General features: G+C 35.5%; 2 protein-coding genes across 7 annotated transcripts in view; one reads left to right on the top strand and one right to left on the bottom strand.

The window, feature by feature from the left end:
- LOC126975416 (ryanodine receptor) overlaps window positions 1–18,597 on the top strand; it is a 189,105-nt gene that overhangs the window by 112,059 nt on the left and 58,449 nt on the right. For all 6 annotated transcript variants that reach the window (XM_050823328.1, XM_050823310.1, XM_050823312.1 and 3 more), the window contains 10 exons: window positions 37–229; window positions 1,154–1,231; window positions 2,308–2,428; window positions 3,806–3,899; window positions 4,634–4,771; window positions 7,430–7,583; window positions 8,407–8,732; window positions 11,187–11,341; window positions 12,025–12,202; window positions 12,956–13,091. In XM_050823328.1, coding sequence (XP_050679285.1) covers window positions 37–229; window positions 1,154–1,231; window positions 2,308–2,428; window positions 3,806–3,899; window positions 4,634–4,771; window positions 7,430–7,583; window positions 8,407–8,732; window positions 11,187–11,341; window positions 12,025–12,202; window positions 12,956–13,091 — 1,573 coding nt within the window. The remainder of the gene's footprint in view (window positions 1–36; window positions 230–1,153; window positions 1,232–2,307; window positions 2,429–3,805; window positions 3,900–4,633; window positions 4,772–7,429; window positions 7,584–8,406; window positions 8,733–11,186; window positions 11,342–12,024; window positions 12,203–12,955; window positions 13,092–18,597) is intronic.
- Window positions 14,862–18,351, bottom strand: LOC126975972 (uncharacterized). Its single transcript, XM_050824110.1, has 6 exons — window positions 18,236–18,351; window positions 17,411–18,148; window positions 16,521–16,661; window positions 15,999–16,176; window positions 15,431–15,486; window positions 14,862–15,193 (listed from the first exon to the last, which is right to left on the bottom strand). The coding sequence occupies exons 1-6, from the start codon at window positions 18,287–18,289 to the stop codon at window positions 14,882–14,884; spliced, it is 1,479 nt and encodes a 492-aa protein (XP_050680067.1). The 5' UTR covers window positions 18,290–18,351; the 3' UTR covers window positions 14,862–14,881.

The following is an 18,597-nucleotide window of genomic DNA, read 5'->3' as shown; positions in this document are numbered from 1 at the left end:
TTTATGCCTTTATTTAATATACCATGGTGTATCCAGTTGCTTACGCTGCACTACGAGCGCTGCGCCAAGTACTACGGCAGCACGGGCGGGCAGGGCGCCTACGGCAACTCCTCCGATGAGGAGAAGCGTCTCACCATGATGCTGTTCTCCAACATCTTCGACTCCCTCAGCAAGATGGACTACGAGCCGGAGTTGTTCGGGAAGGCGCTGCCTTGTCTCATCGCTATCGGTCTGCAGTGGTTTATATATTTGTATTTATTTTACCCAAAGATTAATTAAAGTTAAGATAAATTAAGATTATTAAGTTATGATCACTCATCTCTTGGAACACCGGATGAATCACAGAATCATTGCCGGCCTTAAGGGTAGTTATTGGCACGTTTCATGAAGATTATTAATAAACAATTTATTAGTTTGGTTGTACGTGTGTGTAAGTTCCTTGAATATTGCACTAGGGACGTTACACCATTTGGAAAAAAACATATCGTCCTCAATGACAAACAATCAAAATATTTTTTTTGTTTCTCTTTATTAAAAAGTAACATTCTAGGACATTCTACCTCCTATTTTGCTGAAAATAAGCTAGTAAAAAAAACATGCGATAAGGGTTATGTTTTTTGGCTTCTGTTTGAAGGTTCCTTATTCTCAGAAACGCTTTATGGTTATGCGTTTAAGCTGTAAAAATTAAATTCTTCAATAAATAGAATAAATATTTGGTCCTTCGAGCCGTATTTTAACAAATTGCAGTTAGAATAAAAGCCACAACCTAAGTGTTGAACAAGAGATACCAAAACTTACAAACGATATGAAAGAGCGCTCGGACGGAACCCAAGAGGACGCAGATTCGGGTCCCGCATCGTTCATAAATTCTGGTTACAAATTTAATACAATAAAAGCTGCAAAGTACATTCTGCTAATTGGCTGTATGATGAAATATGGCAATAAGCAAGTTCTAAGTGAATAAGTAGATGATGAAATAAAAATCTGTTATTTTTTTAACCTACCTCCCGTTTTTAGGATTTTGGAAGTGTGGTTTTTATCTCTTAACGATCAGAAACATCTTGATAATATAATTAGTTGTAAATACTTCGGCAGTAAACTTCCATAGAAATATAATACAAGTAACAACTTATTAATTTGTTTTTGTGATCAGGTTGCGCTCTTCCTCCGGACTATTCACTTTCCAAGAACTACGACGACGAATTTTATGGAAAAGAAAACCAAGGAACGGGTACGTATTTAGCAATTATTATATTAAAAATGTTTGAATTGTAGAAGAATTGGCGATTTTTTTGAGTTTGGTACCACCGGTACCTGATTCGATAAGACATGCTGGAAAGGTCGGAAAAATATAATCTTACCTTTATTTATAAAATAAACAAAACTTTTGGGTTTTCTGACATAAAGTAACAGTCAAATATATATTTTTATCATTTAAGTAGCAGATACTAAAAATTGTGTGACTTTCTCGATTGCTGCGAACAAAATACTTTTTCAAAATTATTGTGCAATAATTTTTGTAAAATACCGTCTTTGAATCTGGACCTCGAGAGTAACTGTTGTATTTTGTACTGTTGGGGTAAACTGTAAGGTATATCCTCTAGATGGAGGTACAAGTGGAGACGATTGGTCATAAGCCGTTTAGCTTAGTGGTGAGTCAGTTGGGCGATGAGTAAGCAGGTGCGAGTGCGAACCGCGTCGTCGATAAATTATCATACATATTAAACTTTAGAATACATTTTTTTTTATTTATTTATTGAGAAACAGACAGTCTTACAAGTGAATTACTAAATTAAATAACAGATACCAGACCTAGTTTCCTTAATTAACAAGTTTAATAGCGAATAGTCCATTAAAGTTATACAAACATATAAAATACTTTAAGAGATCATATAAATTTTATGTGAAATTGAATAAATTTTTATTATGTGTTTTTTAAATTTTTAAAAACTGGAACAGGAAGCAAAACCTACACTATAATTGTGGTGAAAATTAATATTGTAAAATTTACTCACACGACGAACAAAACTTTTTTCTACATACCAACAAGAATCTACATGAAATAATTCGTTTGAATGACTTGTTCGTTTCTTATTAGGGTAAGGTATTTAGGGCGAGGTATTTTTATGTTCATACATTGCTGCAACCAGGGACAATCCATAATATCATTAATTATTTTGTACAAAATAACAACATCAATAAAATTACGTCGTTTATCAAGATTTTCAATTTTATGTATGTTTGCCGATATGTTATACTACATATATATATAGATATACTAATGATGGTGTTGTTATGTTGGTGCAGGCGCCGACAACCCACAGTATGACCCGCAGCCGATCAACACGTCTTCGGTGGCGCTTAACAACGACCTCAACACTATCGTGCAGAAGTTCTCCGAGCACTACCACGACGCCTGGGCTTCCAGGTCACTACACCACACTTATGATTAGGGCTATTTCTCACCGGGACATCACGGTGGCGCAACCAGTCGCCGATACCAACATAATATACAGGCTGGTTTTTCGAGAAGGGCGGTGGTGGCCAAGTCGGAAACTACGAGACTTAGAGAAAAGTCGTGAAAGGAGTCATGCTTTCGATTTATTAGAAACCAATAAATGCATAATATTTAGTTTTCTAAATAGATCCTTATCTGCAATAGAGTCCATTGGTTTAATAATACAGGCTGTAATTTTTTTGAATAATCATTTGGGTCGATTTCCGTAAAAAGTTCAAGAAATTGAAAAAAAAACTAAATACACAGTTATTGGTTACTAACAAATCGAGGGCATGACTCATTTCACGACTTATCTCTTAGTCTCGTAGTATCCAACTTGACCATTACCGCCCTTCTCAAAAAACCACCCTGTATACAGCTCCATGAGAAGTTACTCACACGGTGTCGGTTTAGTTGCTCAAACAATTTGGTGGCGCGACCACTGACGCGTCATGACTCTGGTCTCTGTATGGTGTCTAGTTTGGTAGCTTACGGACACCATTGTGGCGCGTCTGGTTGCGCCACCATGGTGTTCTGTTGAAATATAGCTCTTTTGAACGTACAACCTTCCATCTGGCGACACTGTTGTCTTGTCCGTACATTTCAACCCAGATACTGATTCATCCCACCTGAACAAAATAGACAAGTAGTACAGAACAGAAACTTGTCCATAATATACAAATTTAATTTGTACCAACATTTATGGTCTCTTGGCAGGTGAGCCAATCGTCTGAGTGATGCACCCACTATCTTCTTCTATCGAAAATCTTGGAAGTCTTGTTTAAATCGCTTGGAAGAAACCCGAAAGGCGCGGGATCGAATCCCGCATCGTTCATAAATTTTGGTTCAAATAAATTTGTATATGCAACGAAGACAAGACTTAGTATGAGATAATGATCATCAATATTACACTCCTAACAATTGTAACAATAACTCCTTGTAGTTTTATTTAATTGTAAAATTCTCTTAACATCCCATTTTTACCAGTGCGAGGCTCCTTTGCACAGGATGCCGGCGAGATTATGGGTACCATTACGGCGCTTATTTCTGCCGTGAAGCAGTAATGTTTGAGCATTATTGTGTTTCGGTCTGAAGGGCCGTAGCTAGTGAAATAACTGGGCAAATGAGACTTAACATCTTATGTCTTAAGGTGGCGCAGTTGTAGAGCCGCTCAGAATTGTTGGGGTTTTTGAATTTGGTTTTTGAAGAATCCTGAGCACTGCATTGGTAATAGGCAGGGCGTATTGTCATAAAAAAAAATATTCGTCCCTTATGGGAAGTTGTAATTAATTTAATATCAAATTCCAGAAAAATTGAGAATGGCTGGGTTTACGGTGAGTCATGGTCCGACCACCAGAAGACACACCCGCGGCTGAAGCCATACAACATGCTCAACGACTATGTGAGTACTGAATATTTATCATAGAACATCTAACAGTTTGGAACTCATTAATGGATACCTTACTAGAGAAATAGAACGGTTGGATAAGCAAACAAAGGGTTCCGTACCCTTCGTTCTGAGACTGAGAGAAACACATTGTTTTGTACGATAAAGGGGGTTAACGGACAAGTGGTTTACCTCATAATTTAATTTGAGTCGGTGGTTGAAGTAAAAGTACCCTCTCGCCTTATTTTATTTTTTTGTCAAATTCAAATATAAATAAAAATAAATAGAAATTAAATTCACGTATTGCCGGTGAGAAAACAATACATTGAGAACAACAAGTATTTTTTTTCTTCTCTTCCAATTGACCACCGAATTAAACATTGCTCTATATAATCTACGCCAGTTATGCCAATACAGGCAGTAAAGGCAGTTGTCAAAGTAACGTAATATGAGAAGATGGAAATTTGTACCAGTGCTGTCTACTAAGGGTTAATCTGGACCTAGTTAAGCTGGTCCTATTCCGAGACGCAATCTCGAGAGATGTCGGCACGCCCTGTGTTAGTTAAACCTAAGTATAAGAAAACCCAAGAATAAGAAACTCCGACTGTGATCTGGCAATTTTTTTCTATTTCTCAAATGTTTCAGCAATCGAGAGGTAATGAAAAAAAAATCTCTCAAATCTTAGGATGCTCATATAGTGAGGAAGTTCTAACTGCTTACCTAGGATCATATATCAACGTTTTCTACAGGAGAAAGAGCGCTACAAGGAGCCAGTCCGCGAGTCTCTGAAGGCTCTGCTGGCCATCGGCTGGTCGGTGGAGCACTCGGAGGTGGACATACCCAGCACAAACCGCAGCTCCATGCGGCGCCAGTCCAAGTCCGGCATCGTGAGTAGCCACTAGCGACTTATGTGTTCCTAGTCTTCATAATTCACTGTTTGTGTAGATAACCGTGTGAACAGATACCTATAGTTAGCGCGCGAGTTGGATGCAGTCGGGGCCTGAGGGATAGAGAGGCAGCATCTCCCCCCACTGTCCGCACGCCTCGCCTCGCGCGCCTACAGTGTAGTGCTGTGCCGTAGTCGTCGCTTATCGTGTTATCGGGTTAATACTAAAGTATCAATCCCGTCTTACTGATCCGAGTCCATCAGGTTTTGTTTAAAAAAAGCGAGCTTTTATTCATGACCAAGCACGAGAAATGGCGAAAAATGTTTTAGACATGTGTGTTGAAGAAAGGCAGAACAAAAATTTGAGATCTAATTAAATTTAATAAGGTTAAAATGGTAAACTTTAAGTATTATTTAAATTTATTGACACACTCATGATTATGGTTAACTATAATAAGGTCACAGCAATAACGCATTCCTAAGCTCTGCATTCAACTCGTGCGCTATCTGTTTATTGTTTTTTTATGGAATAAGGCAAAAAAGGAACAGTTGATAATGAAAGATCACAATGGTTCAATCCCAGTGGAGAAAAATATGGGTATGACCTCGATATTCGAATTTATTTTATTAACTTATGAGAGTTGGTACTTTAATAAAAATCATTTTTCATTTCACGCGCGGCACAAGGATGAAGGAACGGTATGTTTTTATATTGGCTGAAAGATCGTATCATAATGTGTGATGAGGCTTTTGTTAAATATTCTAAGAGAAAATTCAATTTGTTGCTCACATATACAAACTTTAAAAGTTATGAATAGTAATAACAATAACAATAACAACAGGATTCTTGAAAAACCCCAATAACTCTGAGCGGCACTACAACTGCGCTCGTCACCGTGAGACATAAGATGTTGTCTCATTCACTATTATTTTTATTTCACTAGCTACGGCGCCCTTCAGACCGAAACACAGTAATGCTTACATATTACTGCTTCACGGCAGAAATAGGCGCCGTTGTGGTACCCATAATCTAGCCGGCATCGTGTGCAACGGAGCCTCTCACTGGTTTTATTATACTGTTTTCTTTCTTTATTTTTGAAATTAAATACTTTTTTATTGCTTAATGTAAAACCCATGAATGAGCTGGTTCACGGTGAGTGATCCTTACGACCGTAGATATTTAAGTCTTGAACGAATTCTAACAAGAACGTGAATTATGACCTGAAAGGTTTTAAATATTAATATTAAAAAAGCTATTAAGGAGTTTCCATCAAAACACTTTTCAGGTGCAGCCCTACGAATTGATGATTATGATAAATAATTATTATTCTAACACTTCAAAAGTGTTTTAAATGAGCCTATTTAAGTATATTACTAGTTATTAACCAATGCGCGGCATTGCGATGTTTGTCGTAAATACTGATGTATTCGAGAATATTCTTTTAACGTTATCAAAATCTAAAAGTGCACGCCTCATGATCTCATTTCCCACAATATTCTAAGACGAGGAAAACATAACTGTCAGTTTAATCGTGAAGTTTGTCAAAAATATTGTAACGAGTGCAATCGATGTCCAGTTAAAAACAATCTTTTTAAATTTGGAAGTGCGATACCGGTAGACGTCCGTGCACAAACATCAAAATAGCTTATTCGGAAAAAATTCATAGAATACATTGTTTAAAATTTTGAGTTGTATAATATTAATAATATACAAATCAAATATGAAACAAAAATGAATACAGTATACAAGTATTTAAATTATGCCTATAACCTCAATATCATTAAATATTATTATAAACCCCGCGCGTAAGATATTGGACGTCTTACGGCCGTTCCCAATATTCAGTCTATCTACAGTTGTGGCCTACTTGAGATAAAAATCGTAACTAGTTGACTTTTCTGTCCCAATAAACTTATCGACGGTACGCTCACCTTATCCGTACACGCTGTCAGTCAATGGGACTATGTATAGCTTACCAGCGATAGAAGTTTGTATGTAAATTGCAAATTTACACGTCCCAATATATAATTCATTTAGAATAACTTATCGGGTATATTGGGACAGGTTCAGATTATTGACAGCTAATTATTGACAGTAGAATTATAGAAGTTTAATTATGTTTATCGACTCGAAAAGAAAAAAAATCAGTAACTGTGTGTACCAAATGTGTGTACCAAATCAAGTGTACCAAATCATCACGACAGTGATATGAAGTGACAAACATAAAATAGATACACACGAATTGATAACCTCCTGATCTGAAGTCGGTTAATAATATTAAATATGAGTCCGGTATTATGTACATACAAGTTAGTAATTTATCTCTATCTGTAGATATTATATTGGGAACGGCCGTTAGTGCTTAGTGACGTCACAGTGACGTCGGGATCAATTGACCAATTAATAAACTGACGACTGATCATCGCCCATACTCTAGTGCAACACCAGAGGAACCTTAGAAGCTTTTTCGACCTTATACGTACTTTTTTAGGGTTAATTAATTAGGTTAAATGCCCTACAAACCGGACAAGGAAGCAATAAATGCTGCACCAGATCTAACCTTTACCTTTGTGGTCGGACCTGCGCCTTCAAGTTGTTTCTTTCTCTATAATTCATCAAGGCTTATATCTGAAGAACAGTTAACATCTTCATCGGCAGGACTCGGCGACACCGTTCAACTACAACCCACACCCCGTGGACATGACAAACCTGACGCTGTCCAGAGAGATGCAGAACATGGCGGAGAGGCTGGCTGAGAACGCGCACGACATCTGGGCTAAGAAGAAGAAGGAGGAACTCGTCACCAACGGAGGTTTGATAACTTATTACTACTGTTAGGCATAAAAAGCATTTATTTTCTCAAAATGGATTTCTTTATAAATCTTTTTCATGTTACTTCTAACACTACCACCACTTCGGAAACAAATGGCGCTCTGAGAGAGAATAGAGGCGCAAGAAACTCACCCAGTATTCTTTTTTTGCTCGCTCTTCTTAATAAAATATACAATATGTACTGTCATTTTTATTGCTATAAAGTAATCATAATCTAGTCCCAGCCTGTCCGGTCACTTAGATATTCAGTAGTAGAAGGTAGTGTGGAGTAGTAGGATTTACGACAGAGCCATTTTTTAATAAAAAATTTCAATTTATTTATAGATAATGCCAGAACAGTGGCTGGGACTTTATTATAGAAGTGTATTATACATTTACCCAAGCTATTATGTATCTTATGAAGCCTACTAGAATTAGTTACAAGCAATACCTTATTTCTTTTTTATACGGAAGTAATTTTTCGCCTTGTGAGTTTTATCTTTTCCCTTGAATTTATTACTATACACTAATACTTAGTACTTAATAAGCGTTTTGAAATTAATAATGTTTTCTATATGCTTGATTTGTCCATAAAAATTTTCAAATTGCTTATAAATATCGCGTGCCTATAAAATTTGAGATTTTTCCTACATTCGACTTAGACCAATCTTCGAAACAAACTTTCTTGGTGGATTCTTATACGGCCAATCTATTCATCCTCATTTAAATAATTTAAGAGGTTTTTCAGCTAGTCAGTATATTTGTAATAAAAAAATTATGATTATTAAAAAAACAATAACTTTAATTATGCGTTAATGTTTTAGGTGGAATCCATCCCCAACTGGTTCCGTACGATCTCCTCACCGACAAAGAAAAGAAAAAAGACCGAGAACGTTCTCAGGAATTCCTTAAGTACTTACAGTACCAAGGTTACAAACTCCACAGACCCAGTAAGGCAACACAGGGCGACACGGAACAGACCACTACCGGCGTGGCAATAGAGCTCAGATTCGCTTACTCGTTGCTCGAGAAACTAATCCAGTACATCGACAGAGCGACTATTAACATGAAACTGCTGAAACCATCGACAACCTTCAGCAGAAGATCTAGTTTTAAGACTAGTACGAGGGATATTAAGTTCTTTTCCAAGGTAAGCTGAAAATAAACATTAATATTGAGCCCCTTTTAGTATTAAATCGCAGTTATTTTACACTTTGTAAAAGTGCATGCGATAGAACTTAGAACAATTTATTATTAAATTATATTTTCATTGTTTTTTAAATACATATTTAAAGCTAAAATGCCTGTCATTATTATTACTGTTTTAATAATAATTAATTGTTAAGCTTTGGGAAATTTTATTAATTATTTTAGTAATAGATAATCTTTGATTGCATTTATTTCAATATTTTTTGAGTTTAAAACTATTTATTGTACTTAAATAGATATCGATTGTTATTTTTAGGATATTTTTCAATGTAATTTTTTATCAAACTATTTGCACACTTTACTGTCCCTATTTGACTTTAACTTCTTTTACTTAGTTGTCTTTCGTTTTCTTGTGTACATAATGAGTGGTTATTTGAGCGATTATTTTAATAAATAGACCCACTAAAAATGATCAAACAGGCTCCTAGACTAATAAATATAATTGTATTTTTACAAACAAACTTCATATCGTAATGGAATTTTTTATAAAATAAAATTTGTTGTAAATTTATTCTCACCGATACTTGAAATTGAAAAAAAAAAACTAGACTGACGAGGCTATCACTAGTTGTCTACAGAAAAAATAATTAAATTACTACTTAGTAGCTAGTGAAATTATGGGCAAATGAGACGAGTGCAATAGAAGTGCCACACAGAACTTTTGGGTTTTTCAAGAATCCTGAGCGGCATTGCATTGTTCTGGTCAAGGCGCATCAATCAAATACCATCAGCTAAAAGTCCTGCTCGTCGCGTCTGTCAATAAAAAAAATGTCAGCAAGGGTAAAATATTGAACATTAACTTAATTAGAAATATATTATATCTAATAATAAATATTAAAAATCATTCTTTGAATTTGTTAAACATGACGTGACAAATTCAAATATTTTTATTTAAAAAGGATTTCAATTTATATTGAACCTCATAGTCTTCCCATTCGAAAAGATATGGCCCAGACATGAGAAGAACGGATCAAAATTAGTCTCACGGATAAAATGCCGGCACAAACAATTTAATGTTAAAGGAAAAATAAATGTATATTCGAGTCTCCACTGACCACTTGTTACTTATGTTTAAGTTGTACTTAACTTTGATACTTTACTTATTGCAAGCAAGACAAAACGGAATTAAAGTACTTCAAGAAGGTATTTGTGTAGTTGTTATATTACTTAGCTTGTCTGTTTCATATTCACTTAGTTATTCATTGTCACTGTTGTTAACTGATAGATATCGATATTGATTGATATGATAATGGTTATATTATACTTAACTTACCCAGTTTAAGCAATAATTACAGCTACTGTGTAAGGAATTATTTACTTACCCAGTTTAAGCAATAATTACAGCTACTGTGTAAGGAATTGTCTACCTACTTTGGTTGCATTACCTTACATTGTGATTAAAATAATTTAAAGCACGATATTTAAATAATGATAAAATTTTTGGTTTAAAAGAAAGGGAATGAGTGTGTTACTTCATCTGATTAAGAGGGGACGCTAGCAGCGTTTTTCCATACAAACGTATTCCCCTTTTTTCTCCCTGGATAATGCTTCTAGAGAGGAGATTTTTCGGCACAAAATCTAAATATGCTAAAGCTATGTCTGTACGTTTTATTTTTTTCAATCAACTAACGACATAAGAAAATATGACTCTTCAAACATCGTAGGAAATGCCATTTTTATACCGTCCTGTTCAGACGAAAACGTAACAATTTTGAAAAGTTTTTAAGAAAAAGGAAAATGTATGGACATAGACTCATCCTTCCTGAAAATATTGTATCAAAAATTTTTTTGGTAGGTTGAATCTTGATCAAGATCCCGCGTCATTTTCAAGTCCCGCGTAATACTTAAGTGCGGGATACGCGGGATTTTCGGGATAGGAGGCTTCTCTATGTGCGTATTCTTATACGTACGACTATTTTCGATCCGGCGGATCCACTTACGGAATTCAATGTTCGATCCACTATATTGAAAATACAAAAAAAAATTGTAAATATTTTTACTACTGATTTAACATTAGCTCAAACGATCAATATAATAATAATATTGACACACTTTTTATATAAATTATCTTGCCCCAAATTAATCATATATAGCCTGTGTTATGGATTGCAAGACAACGATATATTTAATACAATATACTTACTTAAACATACATGAATACATACTAACATACATAAATACATTTAAACATCCATGACTCGGAAACAAACATCCATATTCATCATATAAATGCTTGCACCTACCGGGATTCGAGCCCGGGACCTTTAGCTTAGTAGGTAGGATCGCTTACCACTCGGCTATACAGGTCGTCAAGATGTAAATGCATATTGTTTAGTTCTTATTTTTTAATATAATCCTAATGTGAGTCAATAGCTAAAGAGAAAATGACGTTCAGGTGGTGCTGCCTCTGATGGAGAAGTACTTCTCTACTCACCGCAACTACTTCATCGCGGTGGCGACCGCTACCAATAACGTGGGCGCCGCCAGTCTGAAGGAGAAGGAGATGGTGGCAGCACTCTTCTGTAAACTGGCCAGCTTGTTGAGATCCAGGTAAGAAAGATGCAGGAAAATATGAAGGTATTATTATGAATATCTTAAGGTGAAATACAGGGAACTAATTGTCGAGCAAGTTTCCCTTCGGGAGGAGAAACAAATATTTACCATAATGGTCCACATGTCGGTCCCAGATAATAATCCATTACCGACAGCAAACCTCTCCTCTGCTGATAGGTCGAAAGCTTTTCCAGTGACATAATGTGTGTGCCGTTGAGGCTAAATAATTTATACCTTCTTATTACGAGACTCGAATCTCGGACTGCGTGCTATGGTGAGAGAAGAGAAGATCATTTAAGATCTAACATATTCTAATAGTCCTTGGTCGTAATGGACTTTTGGTTTCTATTGCGGTGGTGTAGTAATAGAATCCATCTTCCATCCATAAAGCCGTTCCGATTGAGTGGTGAATGTAAACGTGAAGCGTACATACTTTCGTGTACAAATTTTTCAAACTTCAACAAAAATGTATTTCTGTGAAACGGTATAAACATATTTGATTACTTATTGCCCATTATCATTTTCCTGTTTATGTCTTTAAGTTTACTCTTTTGCCATATTTCTACATTCGTTATTTTGTCATTAGCCTAATACTTTGTATTTTTTTTCCATAGGTATTTAGGTGTCACTTTTAGTATTGTTTCGGTACAATCAATTAATAAAGGCATGCTTGATTTCAGATTGGCCGCGTTCGGTCCTGATGTCCGCATCACGGTGCGCTGTCTTCAGGTCCTGGTGAAGGGTATCGACGCCAAGTCGCTCGTGAAGAACTGCCCCGAGTTCATCCGGACCTCCATGCTCACGTTCTTCAACAACCTGGCTGACGATCTTGGACACACCATTATGAACTTACAGGACGTGAGTTATGTATTCATATATTATAACCCTAACTACATAAAACCATACAACAGTTCCAATAGCTTCATTCGATAAACTTTCCTTTGTGGTATGTATATGTCATAGTCATATGAACTGTATACACATGTTACAATCTAATCAAATCACTTAGTTCATCTAGGCCAATAAATGACTCTTATGAATGTCAAAAGTTAATTTTTTTGTCAATTACCAACGCTTCAAAAAAAGTCGTCCACTTTGTTGAAATCGCTCTCTCCATTACGAATAAATAATAAATCTTTACTTAAAATTTCCTTTTTACTATATCATATCGAAAAATAAAAGAGTCCTACTTTTTATGTCCCAGAAGTGTGATTTTCTCCATATCTTAGGAGTCCATTGGCTGTGGTTCGACTAAATTTTACAGAAATAGCGGCGCGTTTAGTTATACTAACTGCCAGCGATAATCCAGTCAACATTGTTTATTCAAACATCGCTCTTCGACTATACTCTCTTATTGTCTCAGCATCGTAGCATCGGGTCTCAAGATCTCGAGCCGTTTCCGCGGTTCAATTATGGAAGGCAAAACCAATTTGGCTTTGCCTTCCAAAACAAGGCAAACGTTAAGCCAGCCCAAGGATTATAACGTTATTAGTAAAATTTACTTTAACTTAACTGTAACGTGTCCCCCACCCCCCCTTGAATTAGTGTTACTTTACTCGTTCAATTAATGTTTTTATGAAGTGTGGTAATCACCGCCTGATATTTCTGCAGGGCAAGTATGCTCACCTCCGCGGCACTCACCTGAAGACGTCCACCTCGTTAGGCTACATCAACGGTGTCCTCCTGCCCGTGCTCACCGCGATGTTTGACCACCTGGCTAACTGCGAGTACGGCGCTGATTTGTTGCGTGAGTATGATTTATATCTTAATTTGAATAAGTGGAGGATATATAGTTTGATATATCATGTTCACAAGAGTGTATCAAACTCTGGAGCAACATTTCGGTAGCATACTGTAATAGTGCAGATGAAACCCCGCTATACATCCACTATGAATGTGGTCCTTTAATGCGTAAACGTTTTTCTTTGAGAAGTCCAATTCTTCAACCACTTGAGATACGACAGGTCACCGCGAAAGGTGAATTTATTTAGTTATTTATTACAAGGAAACATAACAAACACATCACAAGAACTGAACAATAAAGGAAGAGATCCGAAACATAAATATTATAGATGTGCCCTAACACATGTTTCACAGCTTAGATCATTTATACGTCTAGATAGACTATGACAGTTATGAAAACGTCAAAAATGAATCATCCCAAATTCCTTCAGTGCACTCTCGAGAACCTCGGATACGATATCAATATTGTGGAAATAGTAATTTTAAATGTATCATATCATAAATAAAACAATTTTTATAAGATTAACACATCCTGTGTATTGGCGCGTGAAACCCAATGTTTGTTCTTGGGGACGATAGTTGAAAATTAATGCATGAGTGGAGAGGCCTGGCTGGGACGTGAAAGCCTACAAGTCTGAGGAGCTCAGAAGAAGTCTGCTCATGAGTACATATATCTTCTTTAACTGTATGGCGCTGACACAACTAAAGAAAGTTATATTCAAGCAATAAATCAAAAAAAGATTAAATATTAGCAATGAGCTGTATTAACAGTGGCTATCACAATGGTTGCAATGAAACAAGGCTGCACTGAACTGTAGTACGGCCGCTTTACAAACCATTACCACATGTAGGTAGGATAATAATATGTGCTAATGTGTTCTTTGCTAAGTGCAACCAATATTTTGCTTGAGTTTCCGTGGTAGTCTTACCATAGTTGCTTAAATGGCATTGTTGTGGCGGAGTCATAGGATACGTCAGTCCATATGCCATGCTCTAACAGGCGCTACTGGGGTTATTTTCATTACGATTTATGGGTTTTGTATTTTGATTTGTTGATATTATATTTGCATCGTCCCACACTGTCCTTTCATGACTTACCTACTGAGATAATTTTGGGTTAAATCAAGAATCCTGAGCAGTACTGCATTGGTCAGGAAGCCGTAATAGCTTAAATGGAAGAACACTCAATTTTCTCATTTCAAAATTGATAATAGAATTCAGAAAGTCTATGTGAATCGGAGGAGAACACCTGGGACACAATGTAGGGGTACCACAAGGGTATATTTTTGGACTGATTCTTCTTCTTACATTATTCTTGTAGAGAAATACATTAGGCAATGCTTGTTGTAACGCGGGTGACGCTTCACACATATTTAAATTGAAAAGAAATAATTACGTGTAATGAAGTAAACAATGGTATTTATGAAATCGTATACTGGTTTTGAGCCAACAACCAAAAATTTTAAATAGCAAGAAAACCAAAATTACCATGCCGAACGTCAAAAATGTAGATGCGAGTATTTTGTTAAAAAGAGAGGTAGTAATGAGTAAATAGTTTAATCTGCTTTATTTCTTGGCATAACTCTTGGTTCGGAGAGAAGCGATCGCCCTCATCATCATATTTTTTACGAAAATATATTAAGTGAAGAGCCCGCTGAGTTTCTTGCCTTCGTTCTTCTCAAGTTTTAAGAATTTAATGTCGTATGGGTGGCAGACGTAATAATTAATAAAAAAATTTGAATAGAATTGTATAAATATGAATAAAACATCAACATTAATAATTAAACTCCATCTTTAATAATCGCTCCCGGAGTCACTTTCGTCACTATCACTTTCACTCTCACTTCCACTCTCAATTCTACTCTGACTCCTGTCGTTGTCACCAATGCTATACGCTCTTTTGCATTCTCTCTTACACTCCTTTATAAAGGTTTTCTTTATATTACGACACTCGTGAACTTTACAAGCCTGATCTATGCTGTAACGGCAAGCGTTGACACACTTCTTCCTGGATAATTGTCTGCAGGCTTTCTCAAAACGATCTCGGAGAATATTAATTGATCTTACAGTATTTGCTTCATTTTGAAGATTACTTATTTCTGAAACCTTGAAGGGTAATTGATACATTAGTCTCCATATTTTGAAGTTCTCCTCTTAGATTCCATATTGGAATTGCGAGCTATTTACTAAATTATACTCATTCATGCATTAGCATAAAGAAGGAATCATGTTGTAATGTGGAACTGACGAAGAGGATTATATTGAGGGCATTACATTTACTCTTGTTTTTAACATTAGCATTGGTTTGTTCATAGCAAAGGCAGCAATAACATTAAAACTCACCTCATTGCTATATCGTAGAGCAGGCAGACACACTTTAAGATAGTTCGACATATCATCTGAAAAAAATTATATTAAATAAGGATAACGTTATACAAAATTTCTATCATTTATTATGACAGAGATGAATAAGCAATGTACAAATCAAATGAGGCTATATGATCACTGCCGTCAACACTCTTCTGCAATATCAGAAAAATCACAGGAGCGTTGCTAGTCCAGGGTAGTGTATGTGCTGTTTTGTAGGTATCCCTGTCGCACCCTCCACCAACGCCATATATCCAGATGGTGGGTATGATATTATAAACTTTGCAAAGGTGATTTCCAGCATTTCTAATCAAGTCAATCCGGTAGAAGCCACAGGATAAAGTAACGTCGCTACCTATCTCTGAGTGTTCTAGCCGTACACAAAACACTGGAACTGTATCTCATAAAACGAATGCGGCATATGAGATACAGCTAGCTAATAAGTCTTAAAATTGATTAAGACTGCAGAAATTTTAAGAGTGTGTACTGTATACAGATATTGAGTTAATAAATAAAATAATGAAGTTAGTGTTGAGTGTCTTACTCGTTCTCTGTTTGGCTCGTCCAATGTTCTTGGCGACGACGGTGTTGTTGGCGATACCGTCACCAGAACCGAACTCTCTAATACATCCAGTCTTCGAAAACTCCTTAAAACTGCTCTTCAGTCCACTTTTGCATTTACGTCGAATGTGACAAACATATTTATTCACTAACTTCAGTGCCTGAAAAATATAAATTGTTATACAGATAAAGTTGCCGCTCTTGTACATATTACTACAACTATTTGAAAGTATTTCAAATTTTGCACAGTTTGTATTACTTCGATAATTTTAACGACATCACTGGAGAGTTGAACAAACATGATTAGATTAAAGTACGAAACGTTATAGGTCGGTTACCATAGTAATATCTTCTGTGGGTTATGATGATTATATCATTCACTCTGGATGCGCAAGTATAAGTCCGACACCATACATAATTTAATTAATAATTTATTGGTTACTGTACCTCGATAAGGTCCCTATTTGCACTGATTGTATTTTTTGCTAATTAAAACAATACTCACTTTATAACACTTTCGAACGGCGACCTTAATGCACGCTTCTCCGTACGCGTCCCTTAAAATTTTGGTAGTGATTTGCTCTGTCTTTAGTATTTCATCATCAGAACCCATTTCTCCAGTTTCTTCGCCTTCTAAATTATCCGTCTGTAATAAAAGTCACACGTCTCGACGTACAAAAATTTAATATAATATTGTATTATTGTGTCAATTATTGAAACCGAATAGAACCTACCACCCATTCCAATATATATCTCAGATCTGAGAGTAACGGTCACAAGAAACCCAACTGATTCTAATTTCGAAGTGAATACTTCTTTAGGCATGCTAAGCACTATATCTCAAGAAATGAAAATGAATTGTCATGGTATGTGATGGTCATTCGGGCAAAGTTGGACGTATGAAAGTGCAAATATTTGTAAATAGAGAACAAAAAATAGTTATATCAATATATATTGTGATCTTAAGCATTCCACTTATTTAAAGATAAAATGTCATTAACATTTTATAAAAATAACTGGGGGCGACTACTTCGTTTTGAAATGGCGAAATGATTTTTTCTTTTTTTTTAAGTGTCTATTGTACAATCAGTGATTTGTAATTTTCATCTAATATCGTTACCATCCTTAAAATTCATCCGTGCCTACCATCTATTTTGCAAGGATATTGGAAACCATTTACTATCGACTTTTAAAATATAATATAATATTAATGGTATTCGGCTATAATACCTACGTTTGGATCCGTAGATATCTAAAGAAAAAGATCATTGAAAGTAACAACTATTACGATAACACATTACTTAGTACGAATGGAAAGAAACCAATATGGAACTATAGTACTAAACTACGACCAACTTCTCTCTATTGACGGATATGCAAATTTTTATAAATAACCTTTGTGCGTTTTATTGTCCTGAAGTTGATTTCTCCATCATTGTAGACTTCCAAGTTAACCGGTTTATTGACAACTTCATGCCACATCTTGTCAGGAGAGAAGATTTCGGCGTAAACAAGACGTTTTATACTGTTGTGATTGTTTCTAAAGTGAGGCCCGACGTGGTGTTTTGTTGTATATATTTTATTACGATCACCTTGAATACTGAAACGGGTCTTAACGGTGGTAACCATATTATTATCTCTGCTGTCCTTCTCTTTTTTCTTGATTTTTTTCATTTTATTTTGCGCTGGCGTGTTTTTTATGTTGTTCTTAACCGAATATTTATTTTCTTTTTGTTTTTTTTTACTTGCACCAATTTTAACATCCGATGTTTCAGTGGCACTGGTATCGTCACTTTTGCTTTCAATGTCTGTTGACTGCTCTACACTTCCTATGTCGGAGAGAATCATTTGAGTTACACGCATTTTATCATTTTGTAATATTTTTTCTGAGCTAGGTATGTTATCTTCTCCTGATGAAAAAATTGCCTTGAACATATTTTTATCCGACTTTACACCTTTCTTAATATCCTCTTCTTCTTCCTTCGATTTATAAATTCTTTGTAAATGTTCATAGTTTCGTATTAAGTCTTTTAATATCTTATTAGCTGTAGTGAAATTTTTCAAAACATCGACTAAAATGTCTTGTTTATTCTCGTCACTTGCTTTTATTATAACTGATTCCTTGCATACTACCTGTAAATTTGGAACTTATTTTTACTTGAGTTTACTGAGACAGATTGCTTTTACTATAAATATAATAAATATGTATCATGGAATTACTGTTAATACTCGAAGTAACAAAATTATGCAGAATATGCGGCGGTAAAACCACATTTAAATTGAAAGCGATAAATGAAATTGATTTTCACGCATTAAAACTTTTCATTGCTTGTAATAAATAAAATAAAAAGGTTTCTATTTGTTACAGAATCAAATTATCTTTAATTTAAACAGTTTTTGTTATTTAGTTTAGTTTTATTATTAATATTACTTGAATTCTAGCTGTGATCCAGTTTCCAATAGAAATACCAGATCATCTGCGAATCTTAGATCGCTTCGATACTCTTCTTTTGGATATTTGTAAATTAATGAGCTTTGTTTCCTTTATTTTTGGTGTGTCTTACTGCATCTATATTAAGGAA

This window comes from Leptidea sinapis, chromosome 2 (assembly GCF_905404315.1).
Source record: "Leptidea sinapis chromosome 2, ilLepSina1.1, whole genome shotgun sequence".
Lineage (NCBI taxonomy): Eukaryota > Metazoa > Arthropoda > Insecta > Lepidoptera > Pieridae > Leptidea > Leptidea sinapis.
The sequence above is the reverse complement of the archived record's forward strand: the minus strand, read 5'-3'. Positions and strand labels throughout refer to the sequence as shown.